The 16,305-nt window shown below is 42.8% G+C and overlaps 1 protein-coding gene across 1 annotated transcript in view; it reads right to left on the reverse strand.

The window, feature by feature from the left end:
• ACTR3 (actin related protein 3) overlaps positions 1–13,949 on the reverse strand; it is a 28,698-nt gene extending 14,749 nt beyond the window's left edge. Inside the window, exon 1 of the mRNA XM_066190336.1 lies at positions 13,783–13,949. Within this exon, the coding sequence (XP_066046433.1) occupies positions 13,783–13,826 (44 nt within the window). The 5' untranslated portion in view covers positions 13,827–13,949. The remainder of the gene's footprint in view (positions 1–13,782) is intronic.
• Between the last annotated feature and the right edge of the window lie 2,356 nt (positions 13,950–16,305).

The following is a 16,305-nucleotide window of genomic DNA, read 5'->3' on the forward strand; positions in this document are numbered from 1 at the left end:
TGAGTTCACATCGATCAACACGAATGTTTCTTGACAAAGAAAACTTTGCAGGCAGAAGCTAACAAATAATGAAAAAAGAAACTAAATATCAGAAAGAACTCCACACCTCATGAAGGCATCAGCATTAGGCATTATATCTGCCTCACCTCAGGACACACCACTTGGATTTTGCTCATTGAAGTTTGACTTTCTTCTTAAAGATCTACTTCCCAAAAGAAGTATCAAGAATTCCACAAACTGGTGCTTCTTTAACCTACCACACAGAGTAAAACTGTTCACTGTATTTACAGTATGTTAAGAGGCTTTTAGTGTCACAATTACTAAGTAAACCAGCAAATACTGACTCACTCCCTCTACCTTCCCCTGCAAACCAGAACTGTGGCATGTAGATTTTAAAGCTAAATCTACACAAGAACTTTGGAGCCTAAATGTTGCTTAAACCTACAACTAGATTAGAAGTGTTTTTTAACAGTTAAAAAGGTTAAAACTGTTTTCAAAGAAAGCAAAAGCTGAACTGTTGCAGGTAACTGGCAGCTTCACTGGTTGTGGGTGGTTTTGCCCAGCACACACACAGCCAGCAAGACTGAAAGAAAAATAATCTCATGAAAGATGCATTTTACATAAAAAGAGTGTATTCAGACATAAAATCAGCATATATAAAAATACTATGGCCTACTCAGCAAGAAGTGTACTGACTCAGGGAAAAAAAAAAAAAGAAAAAAGTAGCGCATTTTTTGGTTTCCAAGGAAAGAAAGGAAAAAAAAAAAAACCTGCATGGCTTTTGGTCTCTGAATATTAGAGCACTGTATCAGCAAGTCTCCAGTGCAGTGTCCTACACATCACTTTGCATCTCTCAGGTACAAGACTTCACAGCACACCTGGAACTCCAGCATTGCTGGCACATGGGTCAGGGATGGACCCCCTGCTCCCCCGGGAGCATCAGACCCACAGCACAGCCAGGGACCATAGCACAACACATTATCAACACTAAGCCTGACTTTCATTACTAAATGCATGGAGAGATATTCTTGAGTTAAAATAGAGTCTAAAAATGTGACAGATGAGGCAAAATCGAAGGTAAAACTGAATGAAAGTCAATAATCTTCCGTTCTCCAAATGCACAATCTAGTCACCATGGGATTCTTTGAAAATTAACTTTTGCAGATACAAGGCTTTATTCAGACTGATCAGATCTATCACTGTCACTTGAAGTAAATATTTAAATCACATGAGAAGGAGGATTCTATAGGCAATCCAGATCCCACAAGCATAGCTTCCACAAGGAGTTCATACATGGCAATGTGTGTCTGACTAATGAATGATTCACCGGGGAATAAGGCACACCCCAGCTTCTTCAGAGCAGGAATTACTGCTGCTACAGGGAAAAGAATCCTGATAGTAGAGATATCATAAGGCAGTACCAATACTGGATTTTCCATAAATCACCCCTTGTCTTGTTACCCAGAACTGAAGAGTGGCAGACGGGACTTGCATGGACACAGGCAGGCACACCCCATTAATGAGACTCAGCTTTCCCACACGGAATTTAGGGCATTCAGCAATAAGCACAAGGCACTGCACACAGGAGTGTAATGGTATAAGCTATTTTCTATTAAAATCTGTAACACAGAACTGATTTACAAAATCCCAAAGGTGAAAGCCTTGATTGTCCGGGTGTTTTCCTTTATTTCTCTATGCTCAGCTCCCTGAAGTGTTGCTGTAGGCCTACTAGCTCATTTTTTTTTTTAAAAAAAAAAGGGAAAAACCCTTAAGAAGCAATCAGGCAAATAATTTATTGGATAATCACAGCCTTTAGCTTTAGTTCAGAAAATCAGCTACAAAGTATCCAAGAGCAGTACACAAAGTCTCTGCACACGCGTGCATGTGTGTATATGGAGAACCATATACATACATATGTCCTCCCACTCTCTCTCAGCATATATATATCGAGAGAGAGAGAGAGAGAGATGATATTCTCCTAACACCTTCTCCAAAAGGCAACACCACTCTCTAGTCTACACTAGAGATTACAGATATGTGATAAACAAAACATGATATTTTTGTAATGGACAGTCATAGCACAAAGAGGTTTGGGAGAGCAACTAATGAAGGTTCCTTCTGAGTTAATCCTACTAACCCCTATCTCACCTATGAGTGGAGAAATGTCTTCAAGCATGTGATCATCACCCTCAAAAACTCACATGCTGAAACTGCACAGCAGCTCTGCCCAAGAGCTGCAAGGACAGCCAAAGGGCTTTCCACAATGTTCTCAACAGCACTAATGGGATTTCTTACATGTGCCCTCTCACCTAGAATAGATGTTTCTGAGGCTATGACACAAAAGCAATGTCACTGGGAGGTTACTTGTGCGTTAGTCACACAGACAATTTTAAAGCCAAGAGGAAACGGTGCTGAGGGTAAGGACTTGTAACGAAGATGTCATTACCAGAATCTCCATCTGCAAACCACAAACTATGACCACGTGCCTTTGCTCCACTGCTTTCCTACCCACAACAAATGCCACTCTCCCGAGTTATACACCCCAGTGCCAGCACAACTGCAATTCTGACAAAAGGAGGAACGGGGACAACTCCTTCGTGGGCAATGCAGCTGTCCAGCTGCTCCTGAAGTACCACAGAGCTGGGGGATGGTCAACACAAATTTTGAGTGTCATTTCTCTGACAGCTCCATGCAAAGACAGGAGTTAACCCAGCACAAGCAGACAAGAGCACCTGAGGACAAGCATCACCTGATCTCCAACTCCTAGAGCAAATCTGGGTTGCAGCCTATTCCTCAGCTACTCCTAATGACCTGGGCTAACAGAAATGGCACGCATTTAAAATGCACACACAAACAGAAGTAAGATGTACCTGCAATGCTGGTCCCACAGGAAAGATACAAAGCAACTCGAAAAACAAACAAAAGAAAAAATGAAATATTTTTGTGTGGGAAAAGTAAAGTAAGTGGGAGTAAAAAACCCAAAACTGAAGGAAATCAAAACAGTCTTACTGGTTTACCTTCAAGGCACATCATTAGAAAAACAAGGGAATTTTGTTCAGAGGGCTGTTTTTTTTCTTGTTCATCAAACTGCTCTCTTCATGATGGTTCTGAATTACTGTTCACCATCTGAGCCACAACCCTTCTGTGCAAGTTCTCACTCCAAATACAACAACAAACACATCCTTTGCCTGTATCTCACCCTGCAGATGCAATGGGCTTCCCAAGCACCACAGCCTGGACAGTACACGTGTGCAACTTCTAAAATTCTGCTTTGGTGTGCACCACAGCCTGTACATCAAGCCCAGCAACGTTTCCCTACCTAAACACACTTCAACTCCTAAGCAGACCATGCCCAAATGGTCATGCTCCAAGCAAGTCTAACACTCAGTGATTAGATTAGGCTTTACACAGTTAAATGCATCTATCCTTAAATGTAAGCTGATACTGCCTTTTTGCAGGGTGTCACACTTGCTCAGGCAGCAGATCCCTGCTCCATATCCCCTTCCATGCAAATGGGTCTGGAGCCAATCTCCCATTTCCCTTTAGAGCCTCTTCCCATATGTTTATGAACGCTCCTGAGCCAGGAGTGCTTTGCATTTCTTGAATGAAACCACGTGGAAAAGACTCCAGGAAATGAGGGCCAAAGACAGAAAGCAAGATGACTACAACACTCATCACTCAACACATTCACTGCTGGCTAAACTACCTTAACTGAAAAAATTGTAATTAAGTAAGCAGGGTAGAGTAGGCACTACAGAAAAGCTCAGAGTGGGGAGATTCTAGGGAGAACATGAACCCGGTAATATATTCAAAAGGGCATGAAATAAATCTCGTGGCAAAAACTCCAAGCTTTTAAACAGAGTGGAAAGGGATTCCACTCTTCAATACCAGCTCTTTACACATGGTCTGTCCATCAAAGACTTTATCAAAAAGGGTTTAATATCCTTTCCTGTTTTAACTGGATAAATTCTAGACAGACACCATGTTTTTACTGTCTGATGTCCTCTGACAACAGCTGCCTTAAAAAAAAGCAGTGGAACATTTCTCAAACATGGATGAATTCCTAGTCTTCTACTCATGTGAGTGAAAAGCCTGAACAAGCCCTTATGTTGCTTTTTTCTATCATCCTTCTTGAATCAGGATTGTTCTCCCATCCAGATGGGACTGAGAAGTATTTATTTTTCAAATCCCTGTAAAGAGAAATGATGAGAAAATTACAGTGAAAGTGGAAAGCTGTCTTGCCCATTTAAAAATGTCCCAGCTCTAGCATCAGGTGCAAATTGATTAAGCAGCAGCAGAAGTCCCTGAAGGACTCCTTATATTAGGAAAACGGGACCTGTATTATTAAATTAGTTTATTATCTCTTTTCAAATGTCCTTGATAAAACATATGACAGCAATATTTTGAAATTAGCCATGTTTTTCATGTTTTACATCTTTAGCTAATATAGTTTACCTTTTATGCATTACTGGTTTGCATTTTTAAATAGCAGCTGCTTCTGCCAAATTTTAAAACGTTTTTGATCAACAAGTGTTTTAAGCAATCAATAGTGGAAACCAAAGAATTTGCTCTATAAATGGAAAAAACCCACAAGATTAGAGTCACTCTTAGGTAAAGAGAAGCTTCTTAAACTGTAGATAAGACATGTGAAGGGATGGTAAAAAGGAGTAGTGTAGTATTTCCATGACATGGGACCTCTAGATAGCAGAAGTGTTAAAAATCTCACAGTCTACAAGCTTGACCTTGGAATTAACTGTATTACTGTGGTTTTGAAACTATTATTTTACAGTAATTTCCCCAAAAAATATCAGCCCACTCAAGCAAGAACCTTCACCTTGGCAACAAATACTTCCGTGCCACATACTGAAACTATCACAGTAAAACAAACCAATAAGCAAATTGGTGTGCAATTTAATAAATGAGCTCAAAAGCAGCTTGAAAGAAAAGTGCTACTAGCAAATGTTTATTTCCTAAACAGGTAAAAACCACCTTTTAAAAAAGGCTGATTTATCTTTAAAGGCATCTATATTTTTGTGTAGAAATTTATCCAGTGCTCCTTTTTATCAGCAGCTACCTCTACAACTCAGAGCAGAGACAACTGTACTGTGTGCTAGTAAAATCCAGCTAAAATGGGGAGTGAAAACCACAAAGTCACAGCTGCACAGAGCCAGAATGACCAAGAGGAACATGGGGGCAAGAGCAGCCTGTGCTACACAGCACTCACAATAAATCCACATGTACTGTAATACAGGTCCTCCAGTTAACATTTTTAACACCAGTCTGGAGAACAAAGGAAACTACTGCATTGTGCTGCTTCTAACTTTACCAACATTTGGATGGAGTAGAAGAGCTACAACTTTCAGTTTTGCTTTATGTTTACTAACAACCAAATCTTTGAAAAATCAACCAACCTAACAATATTGGTAAGCAGACTCTGGAAAAGTTCTCCTAAAATAAAGAGGAAGATAAGATTATTTATGTCCAAAATAATAAATGACTGGCTTATAATTGAGCCACAAAAAGTGGATTTGAAACCAGCCGATACTTATGTGTTTTCAACTAATTAAACCCAAATTTGGCATCTTGACAATACTATCACCTAAATTTGTCGTCTTTGTCAATTTTATTTGTATTTATAAGCCCATTATTAATATTTAATGCTGGAACATACTTTAACATAAAACTTAAAGCTTTCCTTTGACTGCTTTTTCCTCAAAGTAAGAAGAGCAAAGGGCTTTGGATATTATCTTTGCATAATGAGAGTAGAGTAGTTTGTGTTGGCAAAGGCAAAATGCTCCCTTTCTACTCCCTGCTTCCTTTGAGACTTCTAGACTAATTCATTTTAACAAATCTCTTAAACAGTGCCTCTGTGTTACACCACACCCACACAGCACTCACCTATACTGATATGCTTTTTAATAAATTTCTATTTCATTTTTCCAGGCTTTCTGAGCATTTTTCACAGCCTGCCTACTCCATGCAGTATTTCCAAATAATGAGGAAATAATGGCCAAATTTTGGCAGTCTTACATGAATTATTACTTAACAGTATAAGTTATTTAGTATGAGGGGGAGATTTATTTGGCAACTTTCTACATCATTTACCCAAAATAAGCTGAACATCAGGAGTTGGACTCAATTATCCCTGTGGGTCCTTTCCAACTCAGAATACTCTATGACTGCACAGACATTTATCAGGAAGAAAATAAATTAATTATACATATTTTTCAACAGATAAAGCAAGGAAGGATCAATAGAATGAACACATACATAACCTGCAAGCCAGCAAAATACTACACTTGAAGAAATTAAGCAAGTGAGAATCTAAGTCATGATGCAGAAAAAGCCTAACATGACTTGGAAGTGACTTTCTTCATGTAATAAATGTAATAACGGGCTAAAAGTGTCAAGTTATGCCACATTAAGGAAAAAAAAAAAAAAAGAAAAAAAAAAAGAAAAAAAAAAAAAAAAAGAAAAAAAAAGAAAAAAAAAAAAAAAGAAGTAGTTGAGTTTTGTACTTGCTATTTGTAGTTTCAGCACTTGAGAGTTCCAGCTTTGACCCAAGAGCTGTGGCCCCATTCCCATCAATCTGAGCAGGATGAATTGACTGGGAGAGTAGGGAGGGAGGGCAGGAGCACCAGAAAGCAACAAGGGACTGTCCCAGCACCCATTAACCCTTCAGCCTTGCAGCAGGTAACCAAATGTTCTCCAGATTACATATTTATCATGTTACACCGCGCCCTAATAAAAGATTGTTCTGATTAGAAACAGTTGCCTCCTAGAAAAAAATGCCCCACTCAGCTGTGGATAAAAACATACCAGTAAATCTTGTTTAATATAAAAAGCAGGTCTCATTTCACAGGATCAGAGAGATGCTGAAGTCTGACAGTAAATACCCAAACAGTTGTACTGTGAAAGCTCTTGCAGATGATAAACAATGTTCTGTATCTAAGGCAAGTCAAGACAGGAAAAAAAAAAAAACTAATACTGAAAACCTAGATAAGAGGTCTGGTGTTAAGAATTACAATTTGGATTCATCCATTGATAGCATTTATTAATCAAAATGAAGTATCAACAGATAACCTCCTGTCTGCATCTTGCTCTCTATAGCCTGAGCATGCCAAAACACATCCTGTGCACAGCTGCAAACATTTGCACTGACCACAAGAGAATAATAAAGAGAAAAAGGAAATCCCAGACAAAATGAAAACCGTACATTTATCTAGAGTTTTTTTCCGTCTAGTCTTAAAAATGCAAACCCATGATCAGAACAAAAAAGAAAAAAAAAAATGAATCATATTATACCCTACATTAAGTCAGTGGATAAAATGATTATTTTTTCAATTCTGGATATAATTGAATAAACAAAACCCCAGCAATACATCACTAGTAGCACTTGGAAAGGATTCATGCTTAAAGTAATCCTGCTATGGGCACTAACAAGTTTGCAACCCAATTGGTATTTTTAAGCATCTGCCCAAGGATGATTTCTGTTAGACTGGGACACCTAAATATATTTTAGTTCAGTAACCAAAAATTAAAGATTAAAGTAATAGATTCCTGTTCTTACATAGCGATTCCCTTTCTTACACAGAGCAGAAAAGAACTTGGAATTTCCTTGCAGACAAACCCAATTATGCTTTTAGTGTTTTTACCTTTGAAATTAACCTAAAGTCTTCTTTTTGGACAAGCATTCATTTAGGTTTTTTTACTAAAAAGTTTGTTTAAAACTGTCAGAACCTTTCAGCATGTCCCAAAGAAAGTCTGCAATGATGAAACTAAATGTTGAAACATTGTGTTGAAACCTTCCAATTGCATGAACTAACAGATCTACTGCAAAGTTCCTTGTATGTGCCTTATCTAAAACAGTACAGAGCATGGATTACTACTCAGAACTGGTGCAATATTTCTGAACTCCTAAGAAACTGTATTTTCAACGAATTTAGACAAGTAAATGCCCACAGGAGTCAGGCAATGAGCACACCTGCTGGGCAGAAAGTTCAAGCCAGGTACCAGCCACAGCAAGGAACAAGAATGGAAGCTGCCCATCCCAGGAACACCCCAAACCCTGCCCCAAGCAGGAGCCCTGCAGTACACAGCAGGAGGTTCATTAATCATTAACGTCACAGATCCAGCCGAGGATGCCAGTGGGTTTGTCCTCTACCCTGAAATGCCACAGCCCCTTTCCTCTGTATGGAGCACAAGGGAGACACGGGAAAAGAGGGGCAGAAACAGGACTGGAAGGTGCCATGCATCTTGAATGGCCTCTGGAACGCACTAAAACAAGATATAAACTGATGCCTGTGACAGAATTACCAAAAAAAAAAAAAAAAAAAAGAAAGTGTGTGTCAATAGAAATATATGTGCTCCTAACTGAACTCATATTATTTCTAATTATGTTGCATACTCTGAGCATTTAGTCTTGCAACATGGACTGTGATGTATTAGAATCATCCAAGAGACACCACAGGTCATCGTCAGCCTTCAAAGTCTCCTTGCAAATGTTTTCTTTTCATGTAGTAAATCAATTCTTAACCTAGCACAATTCCTTTTTCTACATGAAGGATGACAAATTTTCCCCTCCCTCCCTAACCACATTTCAGCCACTGGCAAGCAAAAGATACTCTTAAAACCCTGGAAGAGCATTTTTTTCCAAATGCCATCAAGGAAATTTTTGTCCATGCATTCCACACTGAAAAATTACTTCTGCAATGACACAACACAGAAAAAATTCAGCCCAAAAGAGAAAATTTTCACGAAGACTCGAGCCCACAGAAGGTTGTGACAAGATATCCAGTTGAAGTATAAACTGCAAAAATATCATGGTGCTGAAATCTTTATACTAAACATAAGTCAGGCTTTGAAAAACCTGCAGAAATAACCCATGTCTGGAACATTAGGAAAGAAAAATAATTTCAAGGCGCAGTATAAGACACTAAAAAGTTCAAGAGCTCACAAAACAGACTGTTACTTCCCTCACCTTGATTTTACAGCAATGGATTTCTTACCTCATAGATTTTGCTGTCTACTGAAGATTACTGCTTTTCATGGATCATGTACTCATTTACACTCTCAGGTCAAAACCCAGGAGAGAAACAGAAAATCCTGTCATACCTCATCACATCAGAAGGCCCTCAACCCATAAATACTTCGCTCTCCTTAAGAGCTATAGAGGTGTTGCATGAAGATTAACTAGAGCAGTAGGTTTTGTAGAGAATTTCCTCAAAGCAAAGCTCACTCCAGCCAGATACTGCTTCTCCGAGGTTCTGTGTGCCCTAGTTTACTCTTCATTCACAGCACTGGTTAGAGAGACAGAATAGCCAAGAAACTCTCAGAGATGTACGTGACTCATTCAAAAGAACAGCTTGCAACTGCACATCAAGAAACCCTGGAAATCCTGAGCAGCCTCAATCTTCCTGGCTCTCAGCTCAGAGGGAACCCAGACTGCCAGGAGGTATCCAAGAAATCCTGAGTTCCCATCAAGAACAGGAAATCTTTCTCCAGTCAATCCCAAAACTTTAATTCACCTCTAGTATGCAAGAAAGAAGTTAAATAAATACGTAACTTTTTGCAACTTGTGCATGGGAAATAAAAAAGGGGCCTAGCTTGGCATAGGAGAGAAAGCAAGAAAACAAGACCCATGACAACAGGTTGGGTTTTTTCCACACAACCATATAACCAATTTACTCAAGAAAAAGGTTACAAACAGACATGACCCTCCCAACAAAAAACTCTTGGGTACATCAGAGAAGCTGGTCACCACTGACACTCAAGTATTGAATGTATCCACCTGGCAGCCACTGAAAAATGGCACACAAACCCCCAGAAAACAATGCTCAGGTACAGAAAATACAAATAATATTCTGTAAATCTCTTTCACTGTTATAATTAAGTTCTCATTTTGGAAGTGCAGTAGTTGCATAGCCACTTACTGGAGCTCAGCTGAAGAGCCATTAATTTGAACAGTTGCAATTATCTGCCATCCCAAATGAGCTAATTCAGTGTTATACAAGTTACACTGAAGGAAAAAAGTGCACTCACACAAAAAGACACAGTGAAAATCTACTTGTCAACCTAATCAAGCTAAATTCCAAAGTGGCGTAGGAAGAGCTTTTAATCATGGCTTGCAGGCAGTGCTGTGGAAGAGGCGGCAAGAACAATTCCAACACCCCAAAGGCACAGAGCAAAAGACTGCAGCCTACTGTGATTAAAAAATGACTAAGAGCCTTTTCCTTTCTTTGATACGTTGCTCACACACTTTATTGGAAGACGTCCATCTCTTTTTTCTATTTTGAATTTTTGTTTTAAAATGCATGTAATCTTTAGCTACACCAAGGGATGAAGTACATCTCGCTCACAGCATACCTACTGACTTCAGGAAAACAAAAAATCTGCCAGTGTTCGAAGAATATAAACAGAACAGCACGCAGGTGCCACTTCATAGCTCCTTGCTCATGGAGCTGGTGGCCATCTTTTGTGGAAAGAAGAGAGAGGGGCTCTCAGCAGCCAAGTGAAGTCAAATTCACTACTAACATGGACAGACTTCCTGACAATAAGGTCTGCAGTGTTGTTCTACAGGTTACCCAACAAAACAACAGTATACCTAAAATTAAACTCCACAGGGCTATCAGTTACAGAAATAAATAATACTGGGTTGAACAGTTATGTTAAACTAACTGGGCTCTTCAGATTTTTCATACCATGCCTGCAACTCTACTGCACAATTAAAAGGACAGTACTTCAGACAAGTAGCTTCTAAAACCAAAAGTAAGTATTTACTTGCTCTTACCAGGTATCAATTACCTTATTTTCTAGGTATCAAGTTCACTTATGCAAAGAATGCAAATTTCAGGGTAGCAAATGTAACACTGGAAGAATTTCAGCTGCATCTGACTGCCATGTCACCGACTAAACCAATTTCCCAGCTCCAGCTGTATGACACGTACTTAGATGACCCCTAAAAAGTGACTGAGCTGTTATAACCTCAAGCAACAGTCATCATATCATCTCCCCAATCTCTCCTGTGTTTTGGTCTCTTTATGCTTTGAAAGAAATCCTTATCATTTGTATAATCTGTGCAGGCTGATGCTGAAAAGCACAACTCCACTGCCTTTCTCATCCCTCTGTCTTAGCCAGCAAAAACACACACACACAAAAAAACCCCCCAAAATTTAACACTCAGATAAACAAACTGAACTGTGGCTACAAGCACAAGATATAGGAAGACTCTTCAATACCACTTCTACACCTGCCCTTTTGCTGATTGAGGTCAATTCTCCTGAGATTACAAACTATCAACCCTTCCCTCTAAAAAAAGCCTACTTATTGGAAAACCAGTGCACATTCGAAGTGCCTGTTCGAAGCAAGGCAGCTCCTTTCACACTGTTTTGGCTGTATTTCCAAAACCTCTTTTCCTCTTTTTTGGGGCTATATTTAATTTGTCTGCTTTCTGTCATTTTGGCAGACAGGATGGAACCTCTTGAACTGAGACCTCAGCTGATCTGCACTGGCCTAACATAGTCTGTGTTCTCACACAAAAAGTGAGGTGGACTGGGAGGGCTGCATCAAATAAAATATAAAAGCCAAGAACATGATCATGCTCTCATAACCCACTGCACTATTACCCACCTGTTTTCTTATTCACCTCAACTATCTTATTTTTCCTTAGTAAATTCACCACTTTATAGTTTTGTCTACCAAAATTATTGAATTCTAACCACCCCAACACTGTAATTTTTACAGTGCTACAAATCTTTGCCCCCACTTTCTTGAAGCAGAACTTTATGGCAGGACAACCTTGGATGAGGAAATGCACCTGAAATAAAAAGGCTGGAGAGTAAATTAGGCTGGGCTGCATTAAATAAAGATATGGCACACAAAAAGACAGTATCTTAAAGCATTTTTTTAAAGATTTGTAAGGAAACAAATAAATTAAACAGGACCAAGACTTGGCTAACATCATTTTTAAGAACATTACAGAGTACACTCTCTGAAGTGAAGTTGGTTAATGGCGTACTTGCACACACACCTTCCCCAGGAACATTTGTATTAACACTCATGTCCCCTTGGTACACCTCTCACATCAACAAGACGAAGTTATTTCTTACACAGCTCTGTGCTCGCACGCTGCTCCTGGGGGGCATTGCTGAAAGCTTTAGGCGAATTTCTAATCCAGTGGTCACAACCTGTACTCTACAAACCTATAACGACATAATTATTGCCTTTAATGGGACTACCAGTGATACACAAACGTGTGGGATGGGAAAAAGCCTCTGGTGGCATGTGGCAGAATAGTTACAGATCTTCTGCTTTGAAAGACGAACAGCACATGTTAAACTCACATACACTCCTATTACACTCAGCTCCACACCTCATTCCCACTGTGCTATAACCTTCCTCCGTCCCACAGAATTCAAGGTTTTAATTCTGCTTTCACTACAGGTATGACTTCTTCACACAACTGTCAGACATGCAGACATCAGACACACACACACACATATACCTGCTCTTCCTAAAGACCGATTTATTAATGTCCTACACCAAAGAGATTCTCCTGAGGGGGTGATGAGCACGTGCTTTCAGAAACAGATGCCTGGGTTGCAGAACACGCCCTTTCAAGAAAGCACTATAAATACCTGCATCTACACAGCACTCACTGAAAATTTTCTTTATTTTTACCAAGAGGGATGAGAAGCGAAACAAAAGTATTAAAAAAAAAAAAAAAAAAAAAAAAAAAAAAAAAAAAAAAAAAGAGTCAAAGAAGCAGCATGCCACCAGCGGTAGCTGAAGAGCCTTGAAAAACACAGCAGCGCTTTTCCCTTCCAATGAATAAACCGCTGCCCGGCAGAGACGTTTCCTCTGTGCACGGCCCCGCAGCCCCGGGTCGCGGTTCGCACATCCCGAGCGAAGGGAGTTCCCGCTGCTGCCGGCGGCACCGCCGAGCCCGCCCGGCCCGGCCCGGCCCGGCCCGGCCCGCCTTCCCCCGGGCACCGCCGCCCTGCCCCAGCCCCCGGAGCCGCGGAACGCCAGCCCGGACGGCCGGGGCCTCCTCCCGCCACCGCTCCCGCTGCTACGGACCACCGGCACCGCGTCCCCTCCGCCGCCCGGCAGCTGCCGAACGAAAAGAAGCGTTTCCAAAGCGGATTTGGTTCAGGTTTGACACTGAAAACTGCCTTATAAGGTATAAAAGCCCGAAAGCAGGAAGAGGCTTTGACAAAACTAAGGAAGTTCCTCTGCGCCTGCTCGATGGAAGGGGAGGGGTTTTTTTTTTTTTCTTCCACAGAGAGAAGTAACACAGAATAAATGACATTATCCGCACATTTTAAAAAAAATAATAAATACACACAATCCCCCCAGAAAGCGCCGGGCAGAGCGGCGACTCCCCCGAGCCGGGGCAGCCCAGGGGCTCTGGGCGGCCGCGGGAGCCGTGTCCCCGCTCGCCTCGGCCGGCCCCGGCAGGCGCACAAGGTCCCGCACCCCGGCCCGGGACCGACGGGGGCGGCCCCGACCGGCCGCGGGCGGCCCGAGAGCAGCGAGCGGGGCCGCGCCGGGACACGGCTCCCGCCGGGCGGAGAGCGAAGGGCGGGGAAGGGAAGGCGGCTGGATGCTCCCCCCGGCCCAGCCCGGCCCAGCCCATCCCTCCCGGCACCGGCCCCGCGGCGGCTCGGGCGCGGCTGCCCGACCCGGCAGCACGACCCCCGCCGCCATCTGCAGCGGCATCGGCGGCGGAACCCGCCCGGCCCCGCCCCGGGCGGCCCCGAGCTGTCAGCGGCCGTGTCTCACCCCGTGCCGCAGTCCACCACGCAGGCCGGGAGCCGCCCTGCCATGCTGGTCGGTAGCGGCGGTGCTGGGGACGGCGGGCAGCCCTGGGCTCCGGCGGGGCTCGACGGGCTGCGCTCGGCGGCACCGAGGGACTTCCGCAGGGCGGGCGCTGCCTCCGCCCCCGCCCGCTCGCTGCCCGGCGAGCCCAAGATGGCTGACCCGCCCCGCCCCGTGACGTGCGGTGGCGCGGCCTCGCCCGCCGGGCGGAGCGGCGGGAGCTGCTCCATCGCCGAGTATCGCGGGTGTAGCGCAGGGTCAGTGGGGCTGGAAAATACCCCCCGGCTCACCGAGTCCCACCAGTGACCGAACAGCACCGTGTCAAACAGGCCGCGTGCCGCGTCCAGGCTTTCCTTAAACACCTCCTGGGACCGTGACTCCACCACCTCCGTGGGCAATCCATTCCAATCGCAGAGCTGTTAGAGCTGGAAGGGGCCCGTGCACATCATTCGGTCCATCCCTCACGCCCAGGCAGGGTCACCTGGAGCAGTGACACAGGAATGCAACCAGGTGGGCTTGGGATGTCTCCAGTGTGGGAGACTCCACGCCCTCCCCGGGCAGCTGCTGCAGTGCTCTGCCACCTTCCATGTAAAGAAGTTTTCGTCATGGTGAGGTGAAACTTCTTGTCCTTCAGTCCATGGCCAGTGCTCCTCGACCAGTCTGGCACCATCCTCTTGGCACCCGTCTTTGAGAGATTTATGTGCATTAATGACATTCCCTCTCAGTCTTCTCCAGACTAAACAGCTCCTGCAGTCCCTCCTTGTAAGAGAGATGCAACAGGCCTCCCGTCATCTGTGTCCCATAGAGAGCGAGAGACAATGCACTGTTGGGGTCAGATGTTCAGGTGGACAAAATATAGTCTGTATTCTTCTCTTTCCACCTTCCACAACCCTTCAGGCTTTGAAGGACAGAGTTCTGAGCACACCAGGTCTGGCCCAGTCCTTACCCTGTGGTGTACTGCAGCCACACACTACTTTTTGTTTGTTTTCAAAATATCTTAGTGTTTTAACAGTTCTCATATTGGGTATTTCAGGTATTTTCCGTCCTTTGCTTGCTGCTCCTGCCTTAGCAGTGGGAAGGTGTGAGCTTCATAGCATAACTCCTCACCTGGTTTCAGCTATCTCTAATTAATAGCCTCTTTGCCTTTTTTGACTGGAAGGGTAGACTAGAGTCAGTGCCAAAGCGAAGGAAGGAATCAGCACATGCCCTTCAGGATGAGATAGGAGAGAACAAAACCATCCCTTTCAGCAGCAGCAGCCAGGCAGTTCATTTGGGAAGTTCAAGTCACCATCTGGCTTCCGTGGGCTGCCAGACCTTCCTGAGGAACATAAGCAAGGAAAGGAGATATTGAGAATATTAACATTTTTATTTTAATGTCAAAGCAAATTATGACTAGAACATTATGAGACATTTTACAGATAATGAAAGGGATTTCTGCAGGATATTGTGTAACTTGTGAGCTGTGCTGAGCTAGAATATTAAAGATGAATATCTCTGAAAGCTTTTCAGAGAAAGTGCAAATAGCCCTTTTCTTTGTATGTGCTGCTGTGCATGCATAGGTAAATAGTTATCTAAAATAAATACAGTTAGGATATAAACTACCGTGTGGACTTTTCACTCGCAGTTTTTATTACCTGGTAGTCAGGGTTATACATGCAACAGGTTCAACTGCTGCATCTGGTAGATGGAATCACAAAATGAGAGAGCAGCTTTGGGCTCCAGCTGCTGGAAATAAAGTATCCTCCCAGAGGAGCGCAAAACAAGGTCCAAAAACCTGAGGCATGTGGAAAGGGTGGAGCTGGCAGGTCCTGTCCAAGCCATAGAGCTCACAGAGCCAGCACAGAGGGGATCAGGGCCAGAGTTAATTTACCCAGCTGCAGTGAGATTTAAACACAAAAATCATTAGTGCTCCATAGCTGACCAGCCTTTATTACCTAATATTTCCAAATAATCCTCCTGATTAATCTTGCCAGACCTTAATAGCAAAGCCAAAGGACAGAGAGTAGAGTGGTTGTAATAGTGTGCTGGAGACTTTTTGCTAGCAGAAGCATCATTTCACTATAAAACTTTAAATCACACCCAAAAGCACTTACTATAATGCCCTCTGCAGAAAATCTCCCTTTGCTGAATTTATCTTTTCCTCCCTGTGAGTACAAGTGTTTTCTGCGAAATGGTGGGGCACTGAGCAGAGCAAAAAAGTACTGCAGGTCATATGGAAAGTGAAACAACTCTGTTAAGCAACTCCATTGCAATCTCTTGCTATCACTGTGTGTTCTTCCTGAGTCTGCATGAAGAACGACATTGAAGAAGAGCAGTGCTGGTGCATTTTATTTTACTGAATTACGGTGGAATTTACATTTGAGGACCAAAAAGCATAGGATTTCTCTCAGTATAGAAGTGCCAAGTCAATCACAGTTTTACAAGGCAAGGGGCTGAAAGATCGAACTCCCTGGCCATGACATCTCATGTTTCATTTTATTAGCCTTG

The sequence above is a fragment of the Chamaea fasciata genome, unplaced genomic scaffold, assembly GCF_029207755.1.
Source record: "Chamaea fasciata isolate MVZ Bird 193981 ecotype frontalis unplaced genomic scaffold, bChaFas1.0.hap1 SCAF_8, whole genome shotgun sequence".
Lineage (NCBI taxonomy): Eukaryota > Metazoa > Chordata > Aves > Passeriformes > Sylviidae > Chamaea > Chamaea fasciata.